This window comes from Sciurus vulgaris, assembly GCF_902686455.1.
Source record: "Sciurus vulgaris genome assembly, chromosome: 17".
NCBI classification, from domain to species: Eukaryota; Metazoa; Chordata; class Mammalia; order Rodentia; family Sciuridae; genus Sciurus; species Sciurus vulgaris.
The window spans coordinates 33,405,438-33,425,427 of record NC_136478.1 but is presented as its reverse complement, the minus strand read 5'-3'; the positions used below and the strand labels follow the sequence as shown (position 1 = coordinate 33,425,427).

The window sequence follows — 19,990 nt, the reverse complement described above, 5'->3', positions numbered from 1 at the left end:
GAAGATTGACACAGACCTGCTGGGGCAGTGGGTGGAGACATATGAAGTCCAGGAGTAGGAGGTCTCAGAGACAAAGCAGAAAACCCCAGCCTGGCCCAGCCGCTCCCCAAGGCCCCGCTTTGATGTGGTTTTCCTGTCCCCAGAGGCCTTATAAGGCATTGTGCCTGCAATTCTGGACTTGGGGCTGGTGCTGGCTGCACACCCAGTGCCCGGAGGAGCTGGCCTCTTTCTGGGGCCCAGCGAGGGGCAGGGCATGGGTTCCTGGGGCCAGCAGAAGGGACAGTGCTGGGACTCAGGAAGGAGGCATGTCTGCACTCTGTGACCTGAGAGACCACCAAGCCAGACCCCTGGGCAGGAATTCTGGGGATCCAGGGAGGATTTTAACCAGACCTTAGAGCAGAGGCTGAAGCTGATAGTCCCGGAGACCTGAGAGGAGAGGCCTTGGGGGCCAGAAGGACAGTGAGTGGATAAGTCAGTGAAGGGCAGTCACTGCATGGCAAGTCCCCCAACCAGGCTTCTTGTAAGTACATGCAGCCGTGAAGGGTAGAGGCTCTGACTCAGGCATTTGCTAACTGTGTGACCTTGGGAAAGTCACTTAACCTCACTGTGCTTCTGTTTTATCTCTATCAAGTGAGCATAATAATGGCAATCCTTCGGAACCTCAGTGATTGCCCTGAGGGTCAAATACAAAGGACTGCCAGCAGTGTGTCGGGCAGGCTGGGCACCTGTGAGGCTGTCTGGGGACCTGTGAGTCCCTCAACCTCTCAGCCATTTGGTAATAACTGTATAAGAAGCAGTAAACCGTGACAGTGGCCCTGTCCCACTCATGGCAGCCCGCGGGCCACCCCAAGGCCCACAAGTGGGAGGGCTGAGCCACGCAGTGAGTGAAGTCCCTCCTCCAGATGGCATGGCGGGTGGGGGCAGAGCTGGCATCTGCACGGGGTGCCCTCTGCGTGGGGCTGCCGAGGGTCTGGGCACCAGCCCAGAGTGGGTCTCCTGCTTCCTGGGGTCTGGCATTGAAGCCCCAGGTTGTTGGAGTGCCCCTCTCTGGAGATCTGGGAGGATCCAAGCCCCTGCCCCACCTGGTAGGGTATCGTGAACGTGTCATGGCCTCGTCCTGTCCCCTGGCCCTGGGGGATTGGGGCTTCTTTCTTTGCAGAAAAAAAAAAAAAAAAGGTAATGATTATACCTCTCATTTTACAATCTGCAAGTCACTCATTCCTGAGAGGCAGAAAGGGTGGGCTGTTGGTGACCAGAGGAGCTGCTTGAATACCTCAGCTGCTCAGGCTGGGGTCTGTCAGGCAGGGAAGGCACCCAGGGTGCCCGCTGTGTGGATGTGGTGTGATTTTTCTAGTGTGCCCTTTTTATAGGTCAGTAGACTGAGGTCTGAGCGCAGGCTCCTGTGCTGGCCCCACGTCCCAGGTGGCCTCTGGGTCTGGTGCCCCAATCCCTGAGGACCACAGACACTGCCTGCCACAAACCCTGGCCCGTCCCCGTGTCTCAGCCGAGGAGAGGACTTTTTGCTGTTTGTAGGCTCCACGTGCCTGCCAGGGAGCATTCACAGTGTTTTGCAGAGTTGGGTGCAGTTCAGGGGAAGAGGGGGCCTCGGGACTCGCCTGGGCTCTGCATCCCCACAGGGAGCACAGCGGCCCTGGTCACAGCCGGGCTGCTGGGGGTGCAGCACAGGGGCCCCAGGACTGCCTTGTCTGGGGCGGCGCTTGGAGGCTTTAAGCCCCTCCTCCAGGTGGGCCAGTCCAGGGCAGCGGGCGAGGTCAGCGCTGAGCCCCTCTCTGCAGAGGACCGCGGCATGGTGCGTCTGTGCTTTCCCTTGAAGACTGTCGCCTGCCCTGTAGGAAGCGCCGCCCGCCGGCCCCCAGGGGAGGCGGCAGCCGTGTTTCTCTGGCATGAAAGGCGGGCGTTAATTGGCTGCCGGGGTGCCCTTGCCATCTGACGGTGCCACCTGTGTGCGCCCTTTCCTGTGGCTGGCTCTCAGCTCCCCATCAGCTCTGGCTGTTAACACAAACCGCCAGTTTACAAGCCCAGGAAATGTTTGGTGATTATAATAATTGGCAGAGGAGGAGAGAGAAGCCAGCCAGGAATTTCGGGAAGAAAGTAGCCTGGTTCTGAAGTCCCCGGGACACTGCGAATGGCCACATTTTAACAACCTCTGAGGAGTGCGTGATGCTCTGGAATGGTTGGAAAGAAAAGAGCGAGCGGAGGAGACCATCCTCAGCCACCAAATGGGAACTGTTTGTCTTTAAAATGAAGTGCCAGGAAGCAAGCATCTGGCCGCCAGCTGTGGCCGTGGGTGAGCTGGGCGCACAGCGCTGTCTGTCTCTGGTGCGCCGAGGCAGGCCCGGCTCTTCCTCTGAGCATCCTAGGTGCGGGGTTTCTTTCCCCCAAGGAGAGGGTGTTTTTTTCTTTCTCTTTTTTCTTTTTACAAAGAGCAGTTGGTGACAGCTGCCCCGTGTGGCCTTGTCGTTGCTTGTCATTGTGTGGGTTCAGGAAGCACCACCATAGCCTCGCTGTGGACATGGAGAGAGAGGTGGTAGGACAGTGCCCAGTCTCGTCTGTGCCCCCAGAGAGAACTGTTTCCCAAAGTGGAGCCCTTGGAACCTGACTCTCATACGATGCTTTTGAAAGGTGGAGCCTGGTGGTCTGCCTCGGCTGGGAGCTGGCAGGGTGCGCCGCGCCTGGAGACCCCCAGTGAGCGGAAGCACAGCAGAGGCCCTGAGAAGTCCTGCGGCAGCACCTCCTTCACTTTGTGGGGCACAATCTGCTTTGGTCACAGAGCTCTTCTTGGCAGAATCCCAATCAATACAGAAGCGAGTCTGGCAAGCCCTGGTCGAGCTTCTGCCCTATCTCTGGTCATCCTGCTGGGGTGGGCAGATAGGTGGACGGGGGCTGAGTCTGTTGACACTGTGGACACTTCCCAGCCTGTGGACCAGAGCAGCTCCCCTTGCCAGTCTGATAACACCTGGTGAGGTGGCCAGGAGAAGCCTCATGTTCCACCTGCAGCGGGAACAGACCAGGCGCGTGCCAGGACCAGGCCAGTGACGGGAAGATGGGCGGGTCAGTGAGACCTGGGGGCTGACGAGGGCCGGCCGCAGCCTGGGCCTGAGGCCCCGGATGTTTGCGCAAGGCTTTGGGCTCACGTGAAGGGCAGCAGGGGTCCCCGTAGTACACTCCAGGCCCCAGAGCTGCTTTGGAACCTGCTGAGACCGTCCATGGGGCGGATCCAGAGTGAGGTCTCTTCTGGGGCTGGCTCGTTGGGACAGACGAGGGACAGTTGCCTGGCAGCTCCAGGTGGGCAGGGGACTTCCTCTCTGAGGGTCCTGGGTAGGGTGTCCTGGCTTCCTGGAAAGCCTTGCCACGGTTCCCTCCTGGTGCGTGCCGGGCCCTCAGCTGACCTCAGTCCTGTCTGAAGCTCAGCACCATCCCCGTGGGCTCCTGCCTGGCCCCCGCCTCTGTAACGCCCTCACCTTTGTCTCCCCAGGAGCTCGTGGGCGAGGTGTTCAGAGACGCACTCAGCGAGGAGGAGGAGGAGGACTTCCGGCTGGAAGGTACTTGGCATCCACAGCTCAGCTGGGGAGGGGCCTGGTCTGCAGTCTCTGGCCCTCGGCCGGGAGGAGGGATGGGGACACGCAGCCCTTCCGGGGTCACAGTCCAAGAGGAGCTCCAGCGCAGTCGGGCCATCTGACCCTGTGCCTGTCAGCCACGCCCTGGTCAGGTATCACTGGCAATGCCAGGGCCTCGTGGAAGCCACAGGCTGCAGTGGGTGTGGTCAGTTCTTCATGTGTGTCACCCCTGGCGCACACAGCCTGTGTCATATGCACACACACACGTACACATACATGTGTGTGTGCACGCACGTACATACATGCACACACGTGCACACTCGCACACCTGTGTGTGAACACCTGCACACACCTGCACACACGTACACACATGCACACCTGCGTGCACACATGCATACACCTTGCACACACGCACACACATGCACACACGCAGCCTCTCCTGTCTCACCCTCCCTTTCTTCAAGACAAGGGGTGTACTGTAGGGAGATGGAGGACCTGTGCGCGGGCCTGGCCACCAGCACACAGACTCAACTTTGGCAAAATACATCACCTTCCTGGCCTCTGTCTCCACATCCACTGGCGGGAACAAGGGCCTTTTCCCTGGGAGGCTGCTGGAGCTGGGAGCTGCCTCAAGGCACAGCTGACTTCCTGAGCTGAGAGCTTTTGCTTAGTGGGACTGAGTTCTGTCTTTTATTCGGTGTTAAAGAAGAGCGTCGCCGATGTGGGGCATCCAAGGGCCTCAGCTGAGGCCAGAGCAGGGGCTGGGGTGCAGGAGTTCCCAGGGGGTCCCTGGGGATTTGGCCTGGGGGGTCCTGAGGGCTGCAAGTGGAGAGCAGAGAGTGCCAGAGAGTTCTCTCGGGGCGCCTGGGCTGTCTGCAGGGGCCCTGTCTGGCCAGAGAGCTGTGATGGATGGAGCCCCTGGCTGCACCGGCCTTGTGAGTCCCGGAGCGTTTGCAGGAGCCGCCAGGCGACACTGCTCGTCCAGAGCTGGAGGCAGGCCGAGGACCCCGGCCTGTCACACCTTGCCATCTAGGAGCAGGCCCCAGAGGGAGGGCGGGGTCCCCGGCACAGAGCGCCCCGTCCCGGCTGTGGTGTCCCTGGACCGTGGTCGTCTGTGGCCCTGGCGCCGGCTCTTGTCATTCCCTGGGCTCCCGAAGCCTCAGCTGTCCTCTGTGGCTCCAGGGAGAGAGGCTGGGATTTGGTGCCTGCAGGACGTCGGGGGAATCCGGTGAGACCCGGCCTGTAGTTGCGGGTTACGCGGCTGTCCCGTTCATCGGCTCCTCCACTCACTCACGTGACGGCGTGCTCTCTGACCCGCTGTCACCCATCCAGTCTCCCTCTGGTCACCACCCACTCGCTCACTGGTCCCTAGCCTGCCACCAGCACTCCTGACCCCCATCACCTGCCACTCGCCCCTCACCCAATCCCCGCCACTCATCCGACAGCCCTGCAGTGGGTCCTGCACCATCTGTTTGGCGTCCATCCCTTCAGACACCTTTCACGGATGACCCGTCACCCCTCCTCTGTCTCTGCATGCTCCATCGGGGTATTTTGGGTACCAAGGATTGAACCCAGGGGTGCTGAATTACTGAACCACATCCCCAGCCAGCCAGTCTTGCCGAGTTGCTGAAGCTGGCCTTGAATTCCTGGTCCTCCTGCCTCAGCCTCCAGAGCTGCTGGGATTACAGGCCTGCACCGCTGAGCCTGGTGTCCGTCAGTTTGAGTTCCTGGTTAGAGCCAAAGCCTGGGCCTTTTTTGTGTTGAGAGTCCATCTGAAGTCATGCAACTGATTTCAGAAAATGCCACGTCCACCTGCAAACAGACAAAACGAAATGAGCCGTGGGCCTGGCTCCCTCACGATTCAGGCCTTGCCACCTGGGCAGGTCTCTCTCTCTCCGGCGGGGATCCCAGTTGCCCTCTGTGGCATGGTGAGTGGTAACAGGGAGCTGAACTGGGTGGTCGCTCGCCTCGTGGGTGAATTGGCACCCACTGTTTTGGAGGCGCTGCTGACCAACACTGGTTCGTGGGTGGGGGACATTGAGGGGCCTGAGCACTTGGTTCCCACCCGGAGAAGGCGGGAGGGTCGTGCACTCGGTCTGACCCGAGGCTCACCTGCCGCACGTCGGGCCAGGCTTTCCAGCCCTGGTGACATCCAGGCCTGGTGGAGCACTGTGCCACCTGCCTGCCTCAGTTTTCCAGTTAGGGCCTGGGCGCAGTGGGTGCTGTGTGGCTTCTCAGCCCCCTTCTTCAACCCACGCGCACACAGAAACCCCCAGGGGAACCGGAGCAATCGGGCTGCCGAGGCCCTGGTGTGGCTGGGTGGCCGGTGTGAGCGGAGGCGCCTGGGCTTCCCTGGGGTGCCTCCTGCAGGTGCTGCTGGCTGGACAGAGGCCTCGAGGGGCCTCTGGTCTCGGGAGGCACTGCGGTCGGAGAGGGTGTCCTGGAGGGCCGCCGTGGCTCTCTCCAGAGCGCCTGTCCCTCCTGCAGTCACCACCCAGGCGGAGCGGCCAGCGAGTGAAGCGGACCAGCAGCTGCTTTGGTTCCAGCCACCTGCTCACCTGGGCCTGTCCTGCCACTCAGTCCCCCAGGCCCTTTGGAGGGACCCAGGCCCAGTGTCCGCCCTTGGTGCAGTGGCTGGAGATGGGGAGGGACCGCAGCCCCAGCAGGGCCATCACCTGGCCTGAGCCTGTGGCTGCAGGGTCCCTTGGTGCCATGGCTGGCCCAGGGGGAGCCAGCTGAGCCCTGAAAGTCTTCTTTGTCTTCCTCTTGGCCAAGTTCATTGCCTCTTGGCGGGCTGGAGAGCTGTTTAAGGGAGAAAAAAGGCCATCTGAGGCGTGAAGATAAAAAGAAGTCTTTTAGCCATCCCGGGAGAGGGTGGCTTTAGCTCCCGCGTTGTTATGTAAAGCCAGCCCTAATCCCGGGTCTTAGCCGCCTTAACTGGCCAGCTGGGAGCTCGCGGAGGGAGATTAAGGCCCGGCGGCGCAGGGCCGGGCTGCCAAGCTCCTTTTGAACTCAGGGACGAACAAAGTAAACATCAAAAGTTCCAAGCTCTGGCTGCGGGCGTGGCGGGATGGGGAGCTGAGGCTCTGGCGGGTGGAGGGGAGGGGACCCTCCTGCTGACCCAGCTGGAGTCCCCGGACAGGGGAGGGGGGACCCCCACCTCACCTCCAGGGCCCACCTGGCTTCCCTGCCTCCCCAGCTGGGCAGTAGGCCAGGTGGTGGCGGCCTGTGGCTTGTGCCCCAAGGTGGAGATCGGGGCTGGCCTGTTTGGCAGACCCAGGTCACCCCACGTGGCCTCCAGGACTCTGTGTCCGAGGTTGTCCTCCTGCTGGAGGGGCAGGCTCTGGCCATCTTACTGCAAAGGCTGCGTCTGCCTCCTCTGGTCCCCTCTCTGCCGAGGCTCCTGGCTGACTGGCTCTGCCCCGGTCCCTCCGAGTGCCCGTTCACCTCCCGTCTTAGCGTGCTCTGCAGGAAGCTGGCCCCACAGAACCTGGCCTGCCCTGCTGCACCCCCCACCACCACCAAGACCCTCGGGGCTCCAGGGCTGCTGCCCAGCAGGCCTTTCTTGGGCCCCCGGCCCATCCCCACTGGTTCCCGCCTGAGTGTGGACGTGGCAGTTGCGGGAGGGTCTTTGTCTTTCTCTGGCTGAGGTTGGAGATCCTAGAGGAGCTGCTTCTGCCAAGCAGGGTAGGGCAGTGGCTTTGGGGCTGAGATCGGGGGCTGAGGAGCTCCCCATAAGCTCAGAACTGGTCCTGAATGTTGCTTTCCTTGTCAGTCTAGGAGCAGCACCCTCTCGCCTTTATTCTGACTTTCTAGGAATTTCTAGGAACTAGCTTTACTGCAGCTTGCTGTGTGATCTCGGGCAAGTCACTTAACTTCTCTGTGCTTCCAGTTCTTTAAGGGGTTCCTTGGAGCACTTCTGCATCAGGGTTGTTGTGAAGACAGTCAGATGATTTATGTAAGCCCTGGGAACAGCTCTGGGACAGAGCAAGCGCCCAGCATACGTGAGCTGTCACGATTCTTGTCTCATGGGTCCGGTTTTCTTGAAGAGCGGCCAGCCCATGTTTATGACCATTTACCTAGTCCAGATCAAAGAGGGCCTGTTTTCAAAGCTTCTTTAATCCCATTAGAATCTCTGAATACCTCCTTGTGCTCCCAGTACGTGGCATGGAATTTGGCACGCCATGTAAGTGCTCAATAAATACTCAGTGGAAGAACGCGAGCTGGCACCAGGAAGCACTGCCATCAGGGGACTTCCTCCCTGGTCCTGTGCCAGTCTGTCCAGTCTCCCAGGTGTGAGAAGTCAGTTAGTGAACCAGCTGAGGAGCCCTGCAGAGACCCTTAGTCCCTTTCACTTGGGGACTAACATAGTTGGAAAATGCTCAGAGAGGGGAAGTGACCTGTTCAAGATCACACAGCAGACTGAGACTAGATTCCAGGTCCCTAATTCCTCATTTAGGGTGAGCACCTGCTACAGCCTTGGGGCTCTGCTGTGAATGGGATAGGTAGGCCCTGGGCGGGGCACTCCTGGGAGGGAGGCGGGCATGACAATGAGCAGGTGAGCTTCCCATCGTGTGCTCGGCCCAGCGGAGGGTGGAGGTGAGCAGGTTCTGGGGAGCTGAGATGCACATGCCAGTAGGAGCCAGCCATGAGAGGATGTGGAGGGGGAGCAGCGAGTGGCACGGAGCAAGGCCCTGCGGCCGATGGGAACTGGCCATCGAGGAAGAACCTGGGGAGGAGAGCATGGCAGGCGCTGTCAGGGAGGGGGTCGACTGTCCTTGAGAGCCTGATGGCGCCTGGGGCTACCCAGTCCAGACTCCATGTCGATAAGACAGGCCTGGCTCCTGGGCGGAGGGCCCTCCAGAGGGCAGGGAGTCCATGGGTCTGGAGCTGTCATGGTGATGCCCGTGAGACACTGAGCACGCTCCTGGGGGACGAGGTGGTCCAGGAGGGAAGGGCAGGGGCCGCCACGTGCCTTCCACTGTACCTAAGGAGGGAAGGGCGCTGGAGGCCGAGGCAGGAGGATGGCGAGTTCAAAGGCAGCCTCAGCAGGTGAGCAAGGCCCTGAGCAACTCAGCGAGACCCTGTCTCTAAATAAAATACAGAAGAGGGCTGGGGATGTGGCTCAGTGGTCAAGCGCCCCTGGGGTCTGTCCCCTGTACCAAAAAAGAAAAGAAAGCCAGGACGCAGGGCAGTGGTGGTCACTGTGGAGGTGGACTCTGGTGGTGACACAGACCCTCTGTTCCAGACCTGCTCAGTCTGGATGCCCGTTGGCCATCTGGGTGGGGATGCAGACTGTGGGTGGAGCCTGAGGCCAGGCTGAGGCCGAGCAGGGGCCGCAGGGAGGGAGTGGACTCCTCTCAGGAAGTGGCCACAGGCCCTTCCACTGGCCCGGGCCTGGCAGAAGGAGGCCCTGACAGTAGAGGGGAGAGTGCTGGTGGGCACCTCTCGGGCCTCCCTCCCTCTGCTGGGATGGAGCCCGTCCTGCCGGAGGGTCAGCCAGCCCTGCCGGCCCCCCAGAAGTCCGAGCTTCGGCAGTAACGCAGAGAACAAGTGGACTTTGTTGCGGGCCGCTGGGCCCAGCCCGTCCTTCCTCAAGCGCAGCGTGAACAGTGGAAACTCTGACTCTGCCGGACACCCGGGCTTAGAGTTCAAGCAGCCGGGCAAGATTGCGGAGCTGGATCTCGTCACACGTTCTGGGGGCCAGGGGGGCAGTGAGGGGATGCGGTATTTTTAGCCCAGAGAAGGCCCCCTCCCTCTCCAGTGGCCGGGAGAGGCCCTCCCTGAGCAAATGTCTCCAAGCAGAGTGACCGCGACCTCTCCTGATGAGACGCAAGGCCCAATGTCCCCTTGGTGGACGGCTTTTCCCCTGCTTCCATTTCCGCCCTTTCAGCTGCAACCGTTCCTGAGGCGGAATCTTGGAGAAGCCCGTGCACCCGAGAGGTGGGTTGGAAAAGACCCTGGTGGCTCCTGGTCTCTGGAAAGGACAGGCACTTGCTGGTGGAAAAGGCCGGAAGCCGCCCTGGAGAGCCCCGGGTGGGGCTGCCACTGGCCGGGGCTTTAGTGGTCCTCACCCAGAAGCGGGAGGGTTGGTCAGGTCAGGATTCTTTGGGGTCCTTTGGAAACTGGACCCAAAGTCGCTTCAGTTTCTGGCTCATGAAATTAAGTCCTCCTAGGGCAGATCTTGTCTAAAAGGCTTTGCTGGATCCAGGGGCTCAGCCCATGCTGTGGACACTCACATGTGCACACGCATGCACACATGTGTGCCATCTCCCTCCCTCCCTCCACCTTCCGCTCAGCCTGTCAATCTGCAGGGCCGCCTGGGGACCTCCCTGGAGATCTGCAGGGAGCAGCAGGGACTAGTCCCAGGGAGGGGCAGCTCTGTTCCACCCCCTGGCTTCTCTCGCTAAGGCCAGAGCCTGTCCTGGGCAGAAGGGTCCTGTGACCTACCCTGCTTTCCTGCAGTACCTCCAGAAGCCCCAGTGTGGGCTATGACACAGAATGTGGCCCCAATTCTAGTCTCTCCATCCTGCAAGCTCGACTGCCTTAGGTAGACAACATCTCCTGAGTCCAGTGTGTCTTGTTCAAATCTCCTGGGGCACAGTGGCACGCACTTGTGATCTCAGCGACTTGGGAGGCTGAGGCTGGAGGATCACAAGTCTGAGGCCAGCCTGGGAAACTTAGTGAGGCCCTAAGAGATGCAGATGTAGCTCGGTGTTAGAGGACCCCCGGCTTCAATTCCCAGCACCCCCCGCCCACAAAAGACGTTTGAATCTCACTTCATTCACCAGGTTTTGTGAGACCTGAAGTTTGTACGATTCAGGGGGAACCTCTTTAAGAAAAAGGAGATACATTTTTTTTTTAATGACCATGGAATCTCACACACACACACACACTTCATCCTGCTAAATCTAAACCCTGAATGGCAGCTCAGCCTCCCTTAGCTCATTTCCAGGAGGGCCGTTGTCCTCCCCACACTGCCTGCCATGAGGAGAAGCTCCGGCCATCTCGGCTGATCTAGGATAACACCCCTGATTGGCCCAGCTTCCCGCTTCCCCAGCCCCTGACCTGGGACCAGCCGCGGAGGCTGCCAGGATGGGGTGGAGGGGTGCCGGGTGCGCCCCTGCATGGCAGCAGGGGGTGGGGGGCAGCTGCTCCCGCACGTGGGTTGAGTGGGGGTGGGCAGCCCGGCCAAGAAGCAGATGCTATTACTGGAAGGAGAAGGGCTGCTGGACAGGCAGGAGCAGGTGTCCACTGCTGTAGTGTGACCCAGGAACCCGGTGGCCAGGGAGGCAGGAAGCTTCTGGGTTCCTGTGCTGGTTCTGCTGTGTGCTGTGGCCCTGTTTTGACGCTGGTGACGATGACGACGATGATGGTGGACATGATGATGGTGATGGTCGCCTTTAGTGCCGTGGACGCTGTGTGCCTTCAGCAGGGCGCGGTGGGGAGACGCGGTCCAGGGAGTGGCCACCGTGCAGCAGACGCAGGTCTGTGCGCCTCCGGGGCAGCCCCCACCCGGGAGAGCCGGTGCCGCGGAGGCGTGCGCCCGCATGGCCTGGAATGAGTGGGCGATGGCTTTCTCTCTTTACTGGCAGTGGGTCCACCCGCCTGATTATATTTGGCACAGGCTAATATTAAAATTCATCTGCCCTCCTCCAACAGCTGCGGGTGGGGCCGGGGCTCCAGCACCTCCGGCGGCACTTGACAGAAGGGCTGTGGATCTGCCCACGCTGCTGCAGGGCGGCCGGGTAGCTGTGGCCTGAGAGGCGTCCGCCTTGCGTTGGACACGCGGTCGTTGCTGTTCTTCCTCCATGGGGCCGATTTAGTCGTAACTGTGGTTCAGATTTCCCTCTGTTTTGGAAAGTCCAGTGTCACCGGGGCCTTCCTGGATGGTGGGGAGATGAGCTGGCATTGGCGATAGCATCCTGGGTTTGGATGGCCGCCTGACCGCGCCGCCTCCTTCCCGGCATCCAGACCCGTCCTGCCAGAGCTCGCGGCCTGTTTTCAGGTGGCCAGCCTTGCTGATGCCCGCCTGGAGGATCGGGCGCGGCTGAGCAAGCCCCGGTTGAGTTTCTGCTCTGCGCACCTGCGGGCAGCCCAGGAGCAGGAGCCGCCAGCCCCGCTCCCCAGAAACCTGGGTCCTGGCTGTGCAGTTGTCAGAGGCACCCAGAAAGATGGCCCAGAAGCCACCCTGAGACCGAACAGAGCAAGACACGCCTCGCCGGCTCCAGATGCGTTGGCCCCATTACCACAAAAGGTTGGTCCTCCCCAGACACCTGCCTGCCATCTGTTGGAGAAACGTCGCAAGCAGGCCTGACAAACCTGCGGTGTCTGACATGGGAATGGCGCCTCCCGGGCTTGTGCAGTGTGCAGCCTGTTTCTCAGAGTTGTCTCCCAATGACCCCAAATGACCCCAAACCACAGGCAGAGCCCCACGGTGTGCGAGGGCTGGGGGGCCGGGGAGGGTGGGCTGCCAGGGACGGGCCTGCTTCACTTCGCAGCCCTTGTCCTGCTCCTGCTGTTCGGGGGGTGCCAGGTGTCAGCAGCTGGCCGGGTGGGCCTGCCATCCTGTTCCCTGGGTCATCGCTGTTGGCCAGGGAGAACAGCCCCCAGGAAGTGACCAGGAGGCTCCCCCAGCACGCCATCCCAGAGGGGCCTCGGTGCCTCGGGTTGGGCCCCAGGGGAGAGGGGCGGAGTCCGGAGGGTGATCAAAGTTGGCACTGTTCAGGTGTCTCCTCCGATCTTCTTTCTCTCTTCCTCCTCCTCCTTCCCTTTTTTAAACTGGGGGAGGGGAGAGGGAAGAGACTGTCTTTGATCTCAGTGGAGGAAAAAAGTCTGTTCTGTTCAGGCTTTTGGCTAACACAACAAACAGTGTTTAAAATTTAACTTTGCTTAATTAATTAGTAATTCTGTTTAATGCTGTCTGATCTCCCTCCAAAAGGTATTTTGAAGCTTGAGGAGGGAACATCAAAGCGAGCTGGGTGAAGATGGTCAAGTAATGCATTTAATCTGGCAGTTGTTGGGGGTGGAGAGCAGCCAGGTTGGGAGCTAATGTGGGAGAGAATCATCATTTGGTAAACACAGAGCAGACTCCTTGTGGCTGTAGCTGTGGTGTAAGCAGAGATAGGGAGCAACTTCCAAAGAGAAAGAGCTCCACAAACTGCTCCCAGACTCATTTGGGCTGAGAATCCGTTTTAAGAAGGCAAAGTTGGCATTTTCTTTTTTCCATGGTCATTGTGTATGGTTGGGCAGGTTGTGTACTGCACAAGGGTTTCCAGATGAACAAGCAAGTTAGAGGTGAAATCCAGTCTGTGCCCTGCTTATCAAGCATGCACCCTGGTTGGGGTGGAGGGCTGCATTTGCAGAGCAGCCATCCAGACTTTACTGTAGAGGGCCAGAGAGTACCTGTCCATAGGCTTCGTGGGCCATCTAGTCTCTGATGTGACTATTCAACTCTGCTTTTGTAGAGCAAAAGTCACCAGAGACAACATGTGTGATTGTCTGTGTCCCAATAAAACTTTATTTACAAAAACCACTGTAGTTTTCCAGCTCCTACTCTGTTGCCCGAAGGTGCATCCTAGGCAGGTGGAAGGTGATGCTGGCCTCTCTCCTTTTCCTCCCTTCCTCTTCCTGCCCTTCTCCTGCCTTCTTTTCTTTCTCAGGTGTGAACTCAGGGGCCCCCAACCACTGAGCCACATCCCCAACCCTTTCTGTATTCTATTTAGAGACAGGGTCTCACTGAGTTGCTTAGGGCCTTGCTAAATTGCTGAGTCTGACTTTGAACTTGCGATCCTCCTGCCTCGACCTCCCAAGTGGCAGGGATTACTGGTGTGCACCACTGCGCTGGGCTTTCCTTTCTCTTTCAAAAGAGCAGCATCTCCTGCCGTTATTTGGACTTTTGCAGTTGGAGTCCCTGTAATGATACTCCTGGAAGATCACCTAAGAAACCAAATGGGTGGACTAAACAGGAAGCAGAGGCAGAGAATGGATGAGGCTCAGATGCCAGAGACCACTCAACAAATGCCGTCCTTGTGTCCTGGCTGGCATGACCACACCTGCAATGAGCCCTCTTCTGCCCTGGAGCCTGCGGCGGGAGGGGGCTCTGCTCTGCACAGGGTGCCAGGGGGCTTCAGAGGACTCATCTGAGGATCATCCTCAGGGCCCGAGTCTCAGTCCCGCCTCTGGCGGTGGGGTCTGTGTGGCGTTTGATGGGTTCTCTGCCATCTCCTCTTGGGTAGGAGACAGCAAAAGGTGAAAAGTCCCTTTTCAGTGGGGAGAGAGGGTGCTGGTTGTCCTTCCCTGACCCCTAACCCCCCCAGGGCAGGATGGATCACAGGGCTACTGCCCATCTGTGCTGGTCCCTGGTGGGGAGGACCTGGCAGGCTGGCTGAACCCCTGGCTGTGGGGTTTTCTGTGCTGGGAAGGGATGAGGGACTTGCAGGGGCAGAGAGAGCAGTCCAGCCAGGCTGGTCTCTGGGAAGCATGTGAGGGTGGAGAGGAGCGCTTCCCCATTGGGTGAGGAGAAAGGGAGGGGACGGGAGGACCTGAGGGGAGACGGGCTCTCCTGGGCGTGGCCGGGTGGGTGCCCCAGAGAAGAGACAAGGATGGAGGTTTCTTATCAAGAGGAACAGGAAAGGCCACTTTGAACCTGAAGGTGCTTTTCTGATAACGTCCCTTTGAACTTGAGTTGGGTTTCGATAAGCCTGGCTGGCTGGCATCTCCGGCCAGGACCTTGGGGGCCAAGCAGCGCCTTTGAAGATGGACCTGGGCGTTGCTTTTCTTTCTTCTCTTCCCCCAGGGAGCAGGGATAGAGGCTGTCTCGGGCCACCTTATCGCCATGGGATTTTTGGTGGGGCAATTTTGAAACAAGAGGCATCTTTTGGATCTGGGCTGTCGACTGGGACCATGGCTCAGCTACATCCTTTGCAAAGCCAGCATCTATTAAGCACTTGCTGTATGCCAGCCACTATATCCAGTAAGCAGGTTCCTCATCGCCCTCTCCCATCAGCGCTGAGGGAGATGCCCGTGTCTCCGTTTTACAGAAAGGGACTGAGGTCCAGAGACGTCAAGTGCCTGTCCAAGGCTGCCCAGGCCAGCCGGTGGCAGAGCCAGGATAACAGGAACCCCAACCTGCCCTCTGATGGATACTCCTGCCTGGCCCATCTGCACCCCCTGGAGATGCTGGCAGCTTCCAGGGAGGAGTGGGGAGTGCCCAGCTCCCTGACCCAGCAGTGACAGCAGTGCTCCCTGCTTGGTGGCCTGGTGGAAGAGACCGTGCCTCATGCCCTGCCTGGACCTGTGGTGTGGTGGCTGTGGCCCAGCAGGGCACCAGGTAGATTTGGTGTGGAGGAGTCAGGTGGTCCAGGCTGGAGGCTTGACTGTCCCTGGGTCCCTGGCCTGTCACCCACCTAGCCTCCTGGGGCGTGGGGGCCCCGGGAGTGGGGTGCCTGGCCATGGAGGGGTCTGCTTTGGAGGAGCAGGGGTCAGGGCTTTGTGTGTGGTCTGCGGTGTCAGCGACCTGCCCCAGCCTCCGTCTCAGGCCCTGGCTGCTTTATGGTTTGTGCAGCCAACAGCCAAGGAGCTGGGTCAGTACCCAGTACCCAGTACCCAGCACCCTGACCCTGGCTGCTGCTCCCAGTGGCCTTAAGGAACTGTCGCCTTGCTGTCGGGGACCGAGGGATGGGGGCATTCTGTGCTGGAGTTGGGGGAGGCAAGGAAGGGGCTGCTGGGCAGCTGGGGAGGGCAGCTGGGATGGATGCTGCCGTGGCCTTCCTGTCCCCACCCTGTCCGCATCGGGAGCCTGACGCGTCCTTACCTCCAGCTCCAGCGCCCGCCCCTCCGGCTCCCACCGCTGTTGGGTCTATTCCATGTGCCATCCTGATTCCCAGAAGACCCCAGGGCGGGGCCTGCCTTCCCCTGACCGTTGCTTCTCCGGCCGGGGACCCGTGTGCTGGGCCTGGTCTTCCGGCCGCTCCGGTCACGACTCATTGAATCCACGCCGGAGCCCTCGGGAAGGAGCCATTGGCGTGCGTGCTTTATGGCTGGGGAGAGCGGCCTCCAGAGGAGGCTCAGGACCCTCTCAGGGTCAGTGCTGGGAGGGTCTGACCCCAGGCAGAGACCGAGTGGTCCCAGTGCAGTGGGCGAAGCCCAGCGGTGGGGAGTCTCCAGGGGGAAGCCGCCGAAGGCGCCGTGGGGCAACCTGCTGGGGTCTGGGTCCTAGCTCTGTCACTTCTGTCATCTCAGTCGCCCCCGTGGAGAGCGGAGCTCACGGGAGGGGCTGCCTCACAGGGCCCCGTGGGGACCCAGCTGGGAGACAGTGGGCGCTGGGTCAGCGCGGAGGCCACTGCCTCTTCTGTGTGCGTCGCGGCCCGGGGCGTGGTGGGGAGGGCACTGCAGAGAACTGGGGAGAGCCCCCACCGCAGGGCAGGAGCCGAGAAGAGCCCGGCTCCACGTCCCCTGCCTCCCGGGTGACATGCGCAAAGCTGGTGTGTGAGCGGCGGAGCAGCAGCGTCCCCGCCTGGGTTCCTGGCCCGGCACCTCGCTGCTGCGGGCTCCTGTCGCCCCAGGGAAGCCGGCTGTGTCTTTTTGACTGGTTGGGGCGCCTCAGCTCCTCTCAGGGCCCCCGGCAGTCTGGCCACCCAGGTCAGGATGACCAGGGACGATCCCTTGAGTGGGAACCACACTCAGTTGGCTTACACAGGAATCAGGACCAGGAGGTCGCTGCCCCAGTCAGCAGAGGGCATCTAAGGAGGAAGGGGCTGTGGGCCTGTGGGGCAAAGGAAGTCCCTGCAAATCCAGCCTGTCCCCCGTCAGGCAGAGACCAGGGAGGCAGGAGGGCCAGGGAGCTCTGAACGGACATTTGAAGAGTGGATGGGAACTTGTAGCCTGGCTCCTAGGTCCAGGGCAATGGCACTGCCCTGAGCTGCCCTTCTGGCACCTCTCGGGGGTGTTCCCAGGGAAGAGGTGCCCGTGGGTCATCTTCCCGCTGCTCCTGAAAGAACACACAAAGAACTGTGCCCTCTGGCGTGGACCTGGGTGAGCAGAAGTGTAACCAAAGCGCAGGGCGAGCAAGCCCCTGGGAGACCGTTGTTGTGAGCGTGCTGGGCGCACGTGCCTTTGTCAATCAAGTGGTCGAGCTGTTTCTGTCACTCCTCCTGTCTACACTAATGTGCCCTAGGCTGGGTCCAGGCAGGTGGCATCTTTGAGAGGCCAGAATGTCAGCACAGAAGACAGCGAGACTGCAGAAAAATGGCCAGTCTCTGTGCTCCCTTCTGCTCCAAGAGCTCCTCTGTGCCCTTCTCCACCTGCTCTGCGGCCCAAGTCTGCCCTGCCTGGCATGTCCCTGCCGAGCACTGAAGTCACAGGCTGCTCACCTGGGCTGCTGAGCAGGGCAGAGAGTGGGGATCCAAGGGGCCCAGAGCCACACCTGAGTGGCTGTTGTGGATGAACCTCGGAGGGGCTTCCCAGGGCCGGAGAGTAGAGGGCTGTAGATTCTAGCCAATGGGCAGGGCAGGAAATGGCCAGGCACCCTGGCGAGGATGTGCTCTGCTCCAGCCCCAGGGGACAAAGTCATGGCAGCCCCACCTGTGGACACCCCCTTACGCCTTCTCCCTTGCCTCTCTGCAGTGGCCCTGCCGCCCGAGAAGACCGACGGCCCAGACCCAGGTGGCGCAGATGAGAAGAGGGTGGAGAGAGTGAGCGAATCTTGCCCGGGCTCCAAGAAGCAGCTGAAATTTGAAGTGAGTGTCCGTCCCTGGGGCTGAGCCCTGGGGAGACAAGCCGGGCTTTCCCCGCCTGCTGCCGAGGTCCCAGGAGGGAAGCAGAGTCCGTCAGATGAGAGGGGCCCTCACCTGCCACCTCCGTGAGATTCCAGCTGCTGCATCAGGGTGTCCTGGGCTCAACACAGGCCCCGGGGACTCTGTGCTGCCCATCCCTGGCCTTGCCACATGGGCAGTGGCCGGAGCATCATGGGGAGGACCTGCGAGTGAGGGGGACAGGCTCTGACCCCTGGCGCTGCTGCCACCTCTGGGCCTGATTCCTTGGCCCTTCCCTTACAGCCCTGGAGGCTGATCTGTAGAGGTTGGGGCTCTCAGGTAGCCTGGGTGACTGGGCCTCAGTTTCCCTGTGTGGCCAACACAAAGGACTGCGGCGTCCTAGAACTTGGGTTCTGTGAGACCTGCATCTGGCCCTGACCCCAGGAGTCCCTGAGGTTCCTCCACACCAAGCGCTGGGCCAGGGGCCGAGAGCGGGGACCCAGCTGCCATGCGGAGCTCTCCTGTGTCTCTGCGCCCTCCCTCTCCTCCCTCCTTCCCTCTGCTGTCCATCCCAAGACCACAGCAGGTAGATTGGAGTCAGCAGAGTAGCTGTGACTTTGGGGCAAGTCCTTTAACATCTCAGCTTCCCTTGCGCCACCTGGGCAGGGGGATGGCCGTGGTCTTGGCATGGAGGGAGGCCGTGGGCATTTCTGGTTCCTGCACCTGGTGCTGAAGAGGGTGTCCATCACAGCCGGCACGTCCCTCTTTCCCCTACTAGTGCTGATGGGGCACCTGCTGGTGGCCAGGGTTCCAGCAGTGACCTGGACATGGATTTTGCCTTTACAGAGTGAGCAGTGTGGTCAGGGTGACAGATGAGTGACCCAGACCCAGAGGCCACCCAGTCAGTGATAAGATGGGGTCTGGGAGGGTAGGTGGTCACCGAGTGCAGGCAGAGGTGGGGTGGGATAGAGAGGGATGCTTTTGCCATCTCAGACTGTGGTGCCTGGGGCAGGAGCAGTGCATGGGCAGAGGTTGGGCAGGTGGCATTGGAGCTGACCCTCTGCATGAAGGAGTAGGGTTTAGGGAGGGTGCCCGGGAGCCCTTGGACAGGAGGGCCCTTCAGGCACAGGGGACAGCAGGAGCGCGGGGCTGGACAGCACCAGCATGGTGTGTGGGAATCAGGCTGCACCACGTCTTGCCCAGGGATGGAGGGGCCTGGGGGCAGCAGGGGGGTCCAGGCAGTGTCTACTTGAGAGGCTATGGCTGCCCGCTTCTCCCTGGAGCTCGACTCTGTCCTGAGCCCACCTGGGTCCCCACAGGGTCTTCTGAGTGCCTGGCAAAGCTGAGGGCCAAGCCCAGCAGCAGGAGGAAGGTCCAGTCCCAGGCATCCGGCTTGCCCGGAAGCCCCAGTGTGCTCTCTCTGGAGGGGGCAGCTGACTACTTGGGACTGAGCCTTGTGTGGTCCATGAAGAGCTCACCTGAACAGTCCAGGTGGGTCAGGTGGGGCCGAGGGGTCCCACGCACCGCAGAGGTGGGGCCAGTGACCACACTCACCTTCGGAGGGCCAGACGCAAGCTGCTGTCTTGGAAATAGGTGAATGCTCCGTGTGCTAGGTATGTGTGTAGGTGTGTGTGTAGGTGTGTGGGGTGATTGGTGTGTATGTGGAGAGTGGGTGTAGACACGTGTGCAGGGGTGTGGGGGGGCAGGCAGGGGTGTAGACATGGATGAAGGCGTTGGGGAGGTACGGGTAGGTGGTGTGTGTGGGTGTGCGTTCGTGAAGGCGTGTGGTCATGATGCAGCGAATCCTTCCTTGGAGCGCAGAGCAGGCCTGGGCGGGTGTCACGCAGGAAAGGCTGACCCAGAACTCAGTGTGGGCCGCCAGAGAACTGCTGGAGGGAACGGCTTCCAGCCGTAGAGGCTGGGCAGTGAGACCACACTCAGCACACGCCGGCCAGATCCCCGCTCTGGGGGCCAAGCCTGTCGTCCTGCCAGGTGAGCCAGGTCTGCGTGTGGCAGAGGACAGACAGGTGCAGTGAGGCAGCCGTCGGGGAACACCTGTCTGCGGGTGGATGGAATCCGACAACTCTTGAAGGCCTTTTCTAGAACCTCTTTCCCCAAGTGGCCCTCCTTGGAAAACTGTCCCTGCAGTCCCCAGCTGGCCTCTGCCAGGCCTCGGTGAGGGAGCTCACCACTTCCCAGCTCAGTTCCCTGGAGTCAGACGTGGAGGCTGCGAGTTGCTGTGAGGAATAATAATGAAATTGTTGTTGGATTAATCATGATCGTAAAAATGACAGCTACCGTTACTTGGGTTCTTCTGTGTGCCGGACAGTGCTGGGCACGTGGACTGTGAACCTTGCTCCCTATTCGGCTCCTGCAGCGTGGTCCTTAGAGGAAGACGTGGGAGGGACGGCGTACTGGGAGGATCCCAGGGAAAGTACTAGGGAGCAGGGGGAGAGAGCTAATAAAGGGTGGGGGGCACATGGGGCACCCACCCTGGCAGCCGGGACTGTCCCTGTGGGTACCCCCGAGGAGCCGTATGGAATGTGCTTGGATGTGTCCTTGGAGGGGTAAGGAGGTGGGTGCTTGTCCCCTGGCTCCTGTCCCGCCCTCGTCCAGGTGCCTCTGGGAACCTGGGGGCTGTGTCAGCAGGAGAAGCAG

General features: G+C 60.6%; 1 protein-coding gene and 1 pseudogene across 2 annotated transcripts in view; one reads left to right on the top strand and one right to left on the bottom strand.

Annotated features, from left to right (window-relative positions):
• The window catches only part of LOC306647773 (NADH dehydrogenase [ubiquinone] 1 alpha subcomplex subunit 1-like), a 442,780-nt pseudogene that overhangs the window by 372,662 nt on the left and 50,128 nt on the right, over positions 1–19,990 (bottom strand). The gene's annotated exons all lie outside the window — the stretch shown is intronic.
• NKD1 (NKD inhibitor of WNT signaling pathway 1) overlaps positions 1–19,990 on the top strand; it is an 80,959-nt gene that overhangs the window by 51,899 nt on the left and 9,070 nt on the right. The window contains exons 4-5 of the mRNA XM_079117293.1: positions 3,497–3,563; positions 17,205–17,317. Coding sequence (XP_078973419.1) covers positions 3,497–3,563; positions 17,205–17,317 — 180 coding nt within the window. The remainder of the gene's footprint in view (positions 1–3,496; positions 3,564–17,204; positions 17,318–19,990) is intronic.